At 51.9% G+C, this 12315-nt stretch overlaps 1 protein-coding gene across 1 annotated transcript in view; it reads right to left on the bottom strand.

Moving 5' to 3' along the window:
• The window catches only part of rbms3 (RNA binding motif, single stranded interacting protein), a 133947-nt gene extending 125905 nt beyond the window's left edge, over positions 1-8042 (bottom strand). Inside the window, exon 1 of the mRNA XM_084696892.1 lies at positions 6814-8042. Coding sequence (XP_084553018.1) covers positions 6814-6888 — 75 coding nt within the window. The 5' untranslated portion in view covers positions 6889-8042. The remainder of the gene's footprint in view (positions 1-6813) is intronic.
• Positions 8043-12315: the final 4273 nt, after the last annotated feature.

The raw sequence follows: 12315 nt of genomic DNA, 5'->3' as shown, positions 1-12315 counted from the left end.
AGATTCCTCCAAGCGCAATGTCTGTCTTCACCGGCCCTGTTCTGTCTAACCCATGACGTCACTCCTGCAGGGGGATTTACAGTTTGAGAGTGTTTCTCTTTCCCAGAGTGTTGATCTAGACCCTACATAAACTACGTAATCACCTCCCAATGACCTCAGCCCTGCACCAGGTTCCAGAAACGGGTTGGTTGGTGAAGAGAGAGAGAGGTAGAGAAAAGGGAGGGTGAAGAAAGAAAGAGAGAGAGAAAAGGGAAGGGGAGGTAAGGAAAAGAGAGTGAGTATGAGAGAGAAAAGAGAGAAATAGAATCTGAGCTCCTAGGCCACATCATGTGGACCCAGAGACACGACTACCTGCCAAACTAACACCCAGACCCTTCACCCCCCCTAATCTGCCCTCCACTCCCCTAAAACGTGCCCTTTCCTCCCCCTTTCCTCCCCCTTTCCTCCCCCTTTCCTGTGCTTCTTTCAACACCGGGAACCTTGTTAAATATGCAGGAGCAATTATCCCAGCTAGGATGGAGACGAGAGAGAAGAGAGGTAGAGAGACTGGTAGAGAGTCAGGAAGAATGAGGAAGAGAGTGTGTGTGTGTGTGTGTGTGTGTGTGTGTATGTGTGTGTGTGTGTGTGTGTGTGTGTGTGTGTGTGTGAGAGAGAGAGAGAGAGAGAGAGAGAGAGAGAGAGAGAGAGAGAGAGAGAAAGTACAGTGAAGATCGTAGATGTACACGTTTGTATTTCTGTACAGTATGTTTGCTTTGGAAATATTTAAAATATCTTTTAATGGGCCGCTTTGAATTGAAAGTTGATAGATTATTATAATTATACATTGTATGTTACTTGGCATTATTATAATTGTTGTTTTTATAATTAATGATGATTAGGTTCTCTGATGTGTGTTCATAATTACATGTGTCATCTCTTCACTGTGAGTTGATTTGGCAACATTGTTTAACCTGAACATTCATGCCAATAACGCATACTGAATTAAATAGAGTGAGAATGAGAGAGAAAAAGAGGGAGAGATGGTTAGAGAGTGGGAGCTAGAGAGCTCTCTCTCCATCTCTCTGCCTCTCTCTGCCTCTCTCCATCTCTCTGCCTCTCTCTGCCTCTCTCTGCATCGCTCTGTCTCTCTCCATCTCTCTGCCTCTCTCTGCCTCTCCATCTCTCTGCATCTCTCTGCCTCTCTCTGCTTCTCTCCATCTCTCTGCCTCTCTCTGCCTCTCTTTGCATCTCTCTGCCTCTCTCCATCTCTCTGCCTCTCTCTGCATCTCTCTGTCTCTCTCCATCTCTCTGCCTCTCTCTGCATCTCTCTGTCTCTCTCCATCTCTCTGCCTCTCTCCATCTCTCTGCCTCTCTCTGCATATCTCTGCCTCTCTCCATCTCTCTGCCTCTCTCTGCATCTCTCTGCCTCTCTCCATCTCTCTGCCTCTCTCTGCATCTCTCTGTCTCTCTCCCTCTCTCTGCCTCTCTCTCTGCCCCATATCTGTGTCTGTGTGTGTTCCTGCCTCCTCCAACCTCCACCCTCTTCACAGTGGAGGTGCAGGTTAATGCACTGTGAGGGGGTGTGTGTTCAGGTGCAGGTTAAGGCAGGCAGGGTAGGTGATGTTTGTGTGCAGATAGAGGCCCAGCTGTCAACTGATATATGAGGGGGGGGGGGGGGGGGGCTTATGTTGTGTGTGTGTGTAGGCTCAGTTGGATAAATGGAGCTATCCAGTCCTCAGACTGACAACTACACAGAGAAGACAGATAAAGGTGGCGGAGAGTGAGAAGGGGGGGGGGAGAGAGGGGGGTAAAGGTAGTGAGAGAGAGAGAGAGACAGAGAGAGAGACAGAGAGAGAGAGAGAGAGAGAGAGAGAGAGAGAGAGAGAGAGAGAGAGAGAGAGAGGGAGGAGAGAGGAGATGGAAAAGGGAGGAGGAGTTCAGTAAAGATGACTGGAGGGTTTAGGAGGCAGACAGGTTTACATTCCACACTATTATAAACCCACCTGAACACACACTGAACACACATTAAAACTACTGCATTGGATTAGGGCTCAACTGCATCTGGAATGGGACTGGCATACTGCTTTACTGGCTGTGTGTATGGTTGGCTGGCTGGCTGTCTGGCTGGCTGACTGTCTGGCTGGCTGGTTGGCTGACTGGCTGTCTGACTGGGTCAAGAGCTCTCAGCCTGCGGACATAGATGTTGTTATTTCTAGAGCACAATGGCTCGTCTGGCGTAATGTAACCAAACCCTTTTCCTTGCTTTTAGCCCACCCCTCTCTGTTTCTCCCCCCTCCCTCTGCCTCTCCCCCTCCCTCCCCAGGCCCCATCCTGCTCCAGCCTTTATGAAGAGGTGTACAGACTCTGAATGGAGGCAGGGGCAGGGGCAGAGGCAGAGGCACTGCCTCTCAAAGGGCTCCATTCACTGCTGTTTACTTAAGGGCCTGCTGCTATCTGCTCTGGACGTTTCAGGGGCTGGGACACACACCTTGCACACGTGTGTGTGTGGGGTGGGGGGGCGTGCATGTGTGTGTGTGTGTCAGCGGTACGTGTGTGTGATCTCCTGCCAGGTAGGCAGTAATGAGCAGGTGTATCAGTGGAATCACACAAGCTAGGCACAGAGGTCTAGGGTTACCGCTGACAACTGAGAGATGAGGGCTACAGAGCTCTCTCTCACACACACACACATACACAGAGGGAGAGAGAGACAAGGGGAGGGAGGGAGGCAGGGAGGCAGGGAGGGAGGGAGGGAGGGAGGGAGGGAGGGAGGGAGGGAGGGAGGGAGGGAGGGAGGGAGGGAGGGAGGGAGGGAGGGAGGGAGGGAGGGAGGGAGGGAGGGAGGGAGGGAGGGAGGGAGGGAGGGAGGGAGGGAGGGAGGGAGGGAGGGACAGGAGAACATGTCTCTGGGTGGAACAATACAGGCATACAGCTGTCTCATAAAAATGCTGTTTTAACAAGAGAAAAAAGAAAAGAAGTAGAAGGAGATAAAAGGATGACAAGGCTGTCATTTGCTCCTGGCAGAGAGGATAATCAGCTGTGACACACGCCAAACCTAGCAGGCACTCAGCCGCATTAGGAGGTAGGCCTAATTCATGTCATCCTTTTCTTTTTTTTACGCTATCGACGAACACCACAATTGATCTGTGAATGGGAATTGTTTCTGAAGAAGGAGGAAGTGTGTGACGTTAAGTGCCCAGGAGGGCCCCCCTTGCCCCCAGGCCAGAGTCAGACCTCCAGGCTGCTTCAACAACCTGGTTCTGATCCTCCAGGGGGCCCGGGCCCTAGAGGCTGGCCTCTAAAAACAGCCTTGCATCAAAGCTGGGTCCTCCAGTCTCCGTCTCCCTCTCTTTGCTTCTCTCCCTCTGCCTCACTCTCTTTTCCATTCTCCTTTTCACCTTCTCTCTCTATCCCCCTCCCTCTCTCCGCCCATCCTACCTCTTCCTCCCTCACCAGAGTGTCTCTGATGAAACAGTCACAAACGCCTCTCCTGCATGATCAATAATCACGTTAAGGAGAAGCACATGCTTTGCTCGGCTGCTCTGATCAATAGGAGGCCAAATGTTATTGTTTCATCTCATTTCAGACTCTACATGCTAATCTCGCTCCCACGGAATGTGCCAGGGCGGAGCCCGGGTGCTTCGGGCTGACGGGAGGTCAGTGTGTGTCCCTAAAGATGACAAACTTGGTGAAGGAGATGCTGTCGTTCCCCAGGCGCAGGAGACAGAGAGTCAGTTTTTTAGGGTTTCATCCCTATGGAAACCAGATGTTGGGGAGGTCTGAAGGACTCTGTCACGCGTCATAAAGGGAGACGGAGGGTGAGAATGGCAACAATTTGGTATGACTTACGTCCGCTCCCCTCCTCCTCACCCCTCCTCCTCACCCCTGGCAGTTATTTATACACCCCCACCCACAGCCTCGCCAACACACACACACACACACACACACACACACACACACACACACACACACCCTCGGGAAAATGAGGCCATACCCTGAGCATGCTGAAATGAAGATTAATAGGAGGACTTGAATGACTGATGCAGGGAGTGGAGGGAGAGGAGAGAAGAGGGAGAGAAGAGAGAGGGAGGGAGAGAGGGAGAGGAGAGAGGGAGAGGAGAGAGGGAGAGGAGAGAGGGAGAGGAGAGAGGGAGAGGAGAGAGGGAGAGGAGAGAGGGAGAGGAGAGAAGAGAGGGAGAGGAGAGAGGGAGAGGAGAGAAGAGAGGGAGAGGAGAGAGGGAGAGGAGAGAGGGAGAGGAGAGAGGGAGAGGAGAGAGGGAGAGGAGAGAGGGAGAGAGAGAAGAGAGGGAGAGGAGAGAGGGAGAGGAGAGAGGGAGAGGAGAGAGGGAGAGGAGAGAGGGAGAGGAGAGAGGGAGAGGAGAGAGGGAGAGGAGAGAGGGAGAGGAGAGAGGGAGAGGAGAGGAGAGAGGGAGAGGAGAGAGGGAGAGGAGAGAGGGAGAGGAGAGAGGGAGAGGAGAGAGGGAGAGAGAGAAGAGAGGGAGAGGAGAGAGGGAGAGGAGAGAGGGAGAGGAGAGAGGGAGAGGAGAGAGGGAGAGGAGAGAGGGAGAGGAGAGAGGGAGAGGAGAGAGGGAGAGGAGAGAGAGAGAGGAGAGAGGGAGAGGAAAGGAGGCACGGAGGAGAGGTGGAGAGGAGGGGAGGGGTGATGGGGCTGTTTCTGGTGAGTAACCTTATCAGCTTGGCAGAGCCCCCCCCTCCTCCTCATCCTCCTTACTCTAATCTACCGATCAATGATCATTAATGGGAGCGTGGGATATCTCCCATGCGCTCTCCTTCTCTCTCTCTCTCTTTAACCAGTCAGGGAACGGCCAGGGTCCCTGGCTGGTTACTGGCTGGTTCAGAGCAAGAAGGACGTTAACTTGCTGGTTACTGGCTGGTTTAGAAAAAAAAATGTTTACTGGCTGGTTTAGAGCAGGAAGAATGTTTACTGGCTGGTTACTGGCTGGTTTAGAGCAGGAATAATGTTTACTGGCTGGTTACTGGCTGGTTTAGAGCAGGAAGGATGTTTACTGGCTGGTTACTGGCTGGTTTAGAGCAGGAATAATGTTTACTGGCTGGTTACTGGCTGGTTTAGAGCAGGAATAATGTTTACTGGCTGGTTACTGGCTGGTTTAGAGCAGGAAGGATGTTTACTGGCTGGTTCAGAGCAGGGCTGTGTGGCTCTCAGCCACAGGGCTGGTCTGTATGACAGCGATCCTGCGTTCAAGGAGACATCAATCGCTGACGCCGGCAAGATCTGATCTGGTGCTGACCTTGGAGAGGGAGGAGATGGGGGAGAAGGGGGAGATGGGGGAGAAGGGGGAGATGCCTGTTGCAGCGGAGCAGAGGTGGGCTGAGTGTGTGTGCGAGTGTGTGGGTGGTGTGTGTGGGGTGTGTGTGTGTGTGTGTGTGTGTGTGTGTGTGTGTGTGTGTGTGTGTGTGTGTGTGTGTAAGGGGGACAGGGTGTGTGTGTACTGGAGGGTGGGGGGTCTACCCTGATTAAGAGAGGCGAGATGACTTCCTCCTGAGATATGAGAGTGAGCGAGAGAGCGAACGAGACAGCGAGAGAGAGAGAGAGACAGCTAGAGAGAGAGACAGCGAGAGAGAGACAGCGAGAGAGAGAGAAAGAGAGAGAGAGAGAGAGAGAGAGAGAGAGAGAGAGAGAGAGAGATGCAGGGAGGGAGAGGGAAGCCATATGGCAGCAGCACAAATGTATTAAACTATAAATCAGGCAGTGTGCTGCCACGCAGGTGGGAGTAGGGCTCCTCTCTCTCTCTCTCTCTCTCACACACACACACACACACACACACACACACACACACACACACACACACACACACACACACACACACACACAGCACTCGCCAGTGTGTGTGTGTGTGTGTGTGTGTCCAGAGTGTCCAGACAGCTTGGCTACTCTGGACAACAACATCAGAGAGACACAAAGGACACACACACACACACACACGTACGTCTCATGTTGTCTCAAGCCTGACTGAATTCATCTCCGTGGTTTTTATTGTTTCTGAAGCTGGGGGTAAGGGGGGGGCGGGGTAATTTCATCTCATTGAAAAACAAGGCAAAAAGAATCAATAATTTCAGTTTAAACTCACTCACTGTGTTAATACGGCTTGTTGGTGTAAACAGTGCTGTTCTGCCAGACAGACAGGCAGACGGGGAGACAGTCAGGCAGTGAAGTAGTCAGACAGACAGCCCAACAGCCAGCCAGTCAAATAGTCACCCAGTGAGGTAGTCAAATAGGCAGCCAACAAACCAGCTAGTCATTTGGCCATGTGCAACGTTTAAAACATTTTCCGATCCCCCCCCCCAAAAAAACGGATCTGTCTCGTGTCAGCCCTCTCCCTGTCAAAAGCCCGGCCATGACCTATGACCTTCCCCTGCAGCCTGCCCCAGGTGCACACTCAGGTGTCATATTAAAACAACAAGGAACGTAAAGCGACACAGCCAGTAAACGTTGGATTAGCCCGCATGTTAGGGCACGCATCGTAAACCCCCTCCCTTCCCTCCCCTCTCCCCCATCCCTCCCTTCCTCCCTGATGAGGTTATCAAGATGAATGATCCTGGTGGACAGCCTTGCAAGCCATCTATACCCCCCCCCCCCCCTAGCAACCACTGCCACACGGTAACCAGGCCAGTCCAACCATCACAGCGCCCCCCCATCCAAGGCCAGGCATCCATCACCGTCCCGGACGCACTCAACAAGCTGACAAGAGGAACGGGGGAGGAGAGGGGGGAGGGAGGAGAGGGGGAAGGGGGGAGAGGAGGGAGGGTTTAGAGACGGAGGAAGTACAGGGGGGGTGTAGGGGGTCGGAGGCATACCTTGGTCTGGAGATAATGGGGGTAGTAGTAAGTGTACTGGGGGTACATTGGTTGCTGTTCCAATCGCTTGCCCATGTAGCTGGAATCCTAAGTGCTGAGGCAGGGAATGGTGACTGGGAGGCAGAGGAGGAGGAAGAGGAGGAGGAAGAGGATGGGTTTAGACCGGGCTTAGATCCGATAGTGGTGTTTCCTGTCTGGTTTCCTGTCCGTCCGAACGCCGTGTGTCGTCCGTGTGGAGGTGGGGGGGGTGGGGGGGGTTCGTGTCAGGAAAAGCGTCCGGGAGAGGGGCTGCCTGCCTGGGGGAGAGATCCTCTCACTCGGATCCTGGAGCCCGATAGATGCTCGCTCTCTCTCAGATCAGCGCTGTTATCCGTGCGCGAGTGTGTGTGTATGTCTGTGGCTGGTACAGGCTTCCAAACAGGCTGAGGAGGAGGAAGAGGAGGAAGAGCAAGTGGCAAGTGGTCCTGTGCCGGCGAGGAGGAGGAGGAGGAGGAGAGACCAGGATGAAGAGGGGAGGATAGAAATGTTCACTTCTCTACTGAAGCTGTCTTACTACAGCCAGCTTCTCTTCAATCTCTCGCTCTCTCTCTCTCTCTCTCACACACACACTCACACACACACACACACACAGGGCGTAAATGCCTGTCTCTCTCTCTCTTTTGCCTTCTCTTTCTGATCCAGCCGCTCGCTCTCTCAGTCCGACGGGGGAGATGTCCTCAGTCGCTCACTGACAGATGCACTCTGGGAACAGCGCAAAAGGAGACACGGAACAGGGCAGGAACGCCGGAACAATGTGAGCCGCGTGCCGCCCAGCTCAGGGAGAGAGGGACGATGACCGAGGAGCGATCCCAGTGTGGAACGTCACCCACGGCGACGAAGGAGGAGGAGGAGGCAGTCACCCACGGCGATGAAGGAGGAGGAGGCAGAAACCCCGACAGTCTCCTCCGCTCGGCCGCTTCAGAGAGAGAGAGAGAGGATCGGAAGGAGAGGAGGAGGAGGTGGAGGGGGGGGGGGGAAAGCAGTATGACTGTGTCCCAGGTGCCGAACGGACGTACAGGCAGACAGACAGACCCTCGTCTGAGATTCTCCCTTTTCCTGCTCGTGTAAAATGTGCTTCTCCTTTCTTCAACAGGACCGCTTTGCTCTCTTTTTCTCAGTCACTCCTCCCAGCAGCAGCGCTCTCGCTCTCTCTCTCTCTCTCCGGAGTGACGGGGCGGTGCGGGGGCTCGTCTGTGGATGAGTGCAGTCTGCCTCCTCCCTTCACAGCCGGCAGAGAGGGAGGGACTAGAGCAGAGGAGAGGAGGGAACAAGCGGCCAGCGAGCAGAGCAGAGCAGGGCAAAGACGGACTGCAGTAGCCTAGCCCCAGTCAGGGAGAGGGGAGGAGAGAGGGAGAGGGGGAGGAGAGAGGGGGAGGAAAAGGAGAGAGGGGGAGGAGCAGAAGGAGAGGGAGAGAGGGAAAGGGGTAGAGTGAGGAGTCGAGTCCCCCTACTGGCAGGTTGAGGAATTACAGACTGTGTAATAGCCTCTACAAACACACACAAACACACACAAACACACACTGAATTTCAAAGTGTTAATTTGATAAGGGTGTTGTTCCTACTGTTGAGGGTTTAAACAGGCTCACACTCAGTGTCGAATCCCAACCCAACGATAAAAATAAACACTCCTGTTGTGAAACTAACACTTTAAAATGAGCTGTGTACCTAAAGTGGCGGTAAAACTTTGGCCCAGCAGACCTCAGATCTCACCCGACACCAAACACCACACGCTGACCTTTTTTTCAACCTTTAGAAAGCTTCTTTAAAAAAAAAAAAAGTTTTGAAAGGTTGGTAAACGAGATTTGCACGAAAGTGCAAATAAAACTTTATAAAACTTGATAACAGTTCGAAATAAAGTAAAAAAAATATAATATAGAAAGGTTGGGGGGAAAAACGGACAAAAGGTAACAAATGTTTCACAAGGTTTAAAAAATATTTGAGAAACAATTGTTTGAAAAACAAGTTTAGAGAGAGTGAAAAACATGCTAGCTATTGAACACCGACATGCTAGCAGCTAAACACCAACATGCTAGCTACTGAACATCAACATGCTAGCTACTGAACACCGACATGCTAGCTACTGAACAGCGACATGCTAGCTCCTGAACAGCGACATGCTAGCTGATAAACACCGACATGCTAGCTACTGAACACCGACAAGCTAGCTGCTGAACACCGACATGATAGCTACTGAACACCGACATGATAGCTACTGAACACCAACATGCTAGCTGCTTAACAACAACATATTAGCGGCTAAAAACTAACCAAAGACGGTAGAGCAAGTATGGCTGTAGGTCAAATGACCTGTCCCAGAGACCATTGAAACGTTCCTACCAATAATTAGAGCAGGGGTAGTGTTATAATGTAGGGTGATAAAATACAGTCATATTTCGGTGCTTTTGCACTGCATGGTACTCCTATCGGCTCAACTTGGCAAGCTAGATACGTTTCTGACACGTTGTGACAGCAACAGCAATTTACCGAAGTGACGTTGTCTTCAACGACACACACAAACACCCCTCTTGTAGGACCTGTTTGTCGGCAATAACAGGAACGTCTACACCTCCGCATTTGACAACGGCGTCTTGCGGGTTGAAATTTAATCGAGTAGTTCTGTGAATACGCACATTTGCGGCGACTATTATCGACTACGTTCGCTATTATATGCCGCTTTGAACATCGACTTTTTAAAAATGGCGGGTTTGTGCACTGTATCCCGTGTTGCAATTCTTTCTGACCAATCTAGAGTGTGCTGTGTTTTCATGTCACCTAAACGCTTCAGCTCGCTTGGAGCCTCGACAGAAAGGTTCCATGTAGTGGAAAAGTGCCACATGTTCCCAGATAGGCTATGTTCCTAACCCATGCCCACGAAGGAGGGAGGCAGAAAGCACTGAGGAGTGTGTTTGAGGGATAAAACAGGCGAAATGCGAAAATCCATCTTGCCAAGTTCCTACATATCCGTCCAGCGACGTATGAGGAACTGGCGTTTACGGGCGCAGTTGAAATTAGCTCGTGTTATGTGATAGACAGGTGGTTAATCCAATCACCTGCAAAGTATTTTTGGGAAACTCTTGCCTTTTTCCAAACAGTTTCCATGAACGATTTCACAGATAGATGTGTAGCCTCTAGCGAGTCAGGTTTAACCTTGCGCTGTCTTTGACTAACTAATGAGAGCACAGGCCGTTTCATAAATTTCCTCACTGTGTAACCCGGGTTTGCCCAGTCCGAAACGATCGGTATCCCTACTTCCCTTCCAGCTCTATCAGCTTTAGATATTTTGTTTTTATATGTGTTTTTTCTATGTTCAATAACGCCAAGCATTAAGGGCGGAAGAAAAGCATCAAACGCAGCGTAAATAAAACTACGACGCCGACAGGAGAGGCTGTTTCATGAGCTAGGCTACACTGGGGCAAAGCTACACTGGGATTTCAGACGCAACCCAACAGAGTGGGTGTGTATGATTGAACAATAATTGTTGTTTTAACCCAATTACATATTTACTGTAGGAGCGCTTCAATTAGCTGCCCGTAACGCCATTAACAGCGCGATTCGGTTCATCGGTTTCAAATTGTGATTGGTTCAGGGGTCCCTGTCTGTCTGCCAGGGGCGATGTGCCAGTGGGCGGGGGTAATCAATACCGCTGTACAGCTAGCTAGCGCCCTACATAAAGAAACAATGGAGGTAGGACATGAGGGTGCCTCTGCAGGCGCAGGGAAGGAAACATAATTATCAGAGGCAGCCTTTATCTGAGGGAGAGGAGATGAGGCCGATATCGACTGTGGATTAGCAGATTAACACCTTCAAGAGGGACCAGGGTAATTGGAGGGAGGGGCCGAGAATGCAACAGAGGGGCAGAGAGAGAGGGAAATGCAGGAAAAGAGAGAGTGAGTGAGGCAGAGAGAGGGAGATAAGCAGAGAGGGAGAGGCAGAGGGAGAGAGAGCCAGGGAGAGAGATAGAGGCAGAGAGAGGGAGGGAAGCAGAGAGGGAGAGAGAGGCAGAGAGAGGGAGAGAGAGAAGCAGAGCGATTTTGCCTCCATGCCTCCGGTCTTCCACACGCGCTCATGAGGATTCACTGAGGAGGATAGCATGGAGGCAGACCAGGGATGTGTTTATGCTAATTACAATCACTAGATTAGTTGTTTCCTTATTATACATTCTATCTTGTTATTCATTGATATATTTATTTGCATTTCCTCTTCCCACTGTGTATCTGTTTCCACAATTAATTCAGTCCTCTGACCTTCATGCCTCAAAGAGACTGTGCAGGGTTCGTCTGGTCACTATTCTAGTCTTGTCTACATGTTGGGATGAAATGCCTTGTTTGTAGAAGTGTGCTGAACAAGAACTTAAGATCAGCCTACCTGATAGTCCCTCCTGAAAATGATATCAAGCCCTACGGATGTGTTACGGACGTGAAAGACGCAAACAAAACAAAAGGATTATCATGGGGGGGGTCCCTATAGACTTCCCTATGGAGCCCCCAGCCCCCCTCACGTCGATCCCAGCTCCTTCCCCCCCACCTGCCAGGCTGTCAGCCCTCCCTCCCTCCCTGTCTCCCTCTCTCTCTCCATCCTTACCTCTCCCCCTCTCTCTCTGTCTCTCCCTCCCCGTCTCTCTCTCTGTCTCTCCCCCCTCCCTCCCCCTCTCTCTTTGTCCCTCCTTCTCTCCCTCCCTCTTTCTGTCTCTCCCTCCCTCTCTCTCTCTGTCTCTCTCTCCCCAGACAGAGCCGACCTGACCGCAGATCACTTCAGCATCTCTGGAAACTTTACCCGGCAACAAGATCACCAAGGACACCCCGCTGAGCCGGCCGTTGTCGAGGCTCAGGCTGCATTAAGAATTCAGACCAGGGGAGAGGTGAGACGTGGAGCCTGAAACTGAACACTTCACCTTTGACCCCGCCGTGTGGACAGGGGCCGGGGGGAATGGAGACGCCCCCGGCTCAGAGAGAGGGGAAGGGATGATGTCAGTCAGGGATGAAGTCTGGCCATGTCATGTCTCTGCTGGAGCAGGGGAGCAGGGTGGATGAGCTTCAGTTGCGAGGGTTATTTTGAGTGGAGACGGACTGGATGGATGAGGGAGGGTGGATGAGTGAGAAGGGGTGGATATGGATGGATAACGATAGAAGGATGAGGAGGTGTGGATGAGGATAGAAGGATGAGGAGGTGTGGATGAGGATAGAAGGATGAGTTTGGAGGCCACATGTGGGAGAGGAGGAGGAGAGGAGGAGGAAAGGAGGAGAAGCAGGCTGGAATAAGTGAGCAGAGACACCTTTCTGAAAGATACACACCAGCCTTGCAGCCTGGCTCACTCTCACTCACTCTGCAGGGAGGGATGGAGACAGAGAGAAAGAGAGAGGGAGAGAGAGAGAGAGAGAGAGGGAGGGAGGGAGGGGTGTGGTGTGTGTGTGTGTGTGTGCGTGTGTCTGTGTGTGTGTGTGTGTGTGAGTCATCAGGGGGGTT

The sequence above is a fragment of the Hypomesus nipponensis genome, chromosome 4 (genome assembly GCF_054491055.1).
Source record: "Hypomesus nipponensis isolate SF chromosome 4, ASM5449105v1, whole genome shotgun sequence".
In the NCBI taxonomy this organism is placed as follows: Eukaryota; Metazoa; Chordata; class Actinopteri; order Osmeriformes; family Osmeridae; genus Hypomesus; species Hypomesus nipponensis.
This window is presented reverse-complemented; position numbering and strand designations above follow the sequence as displayed.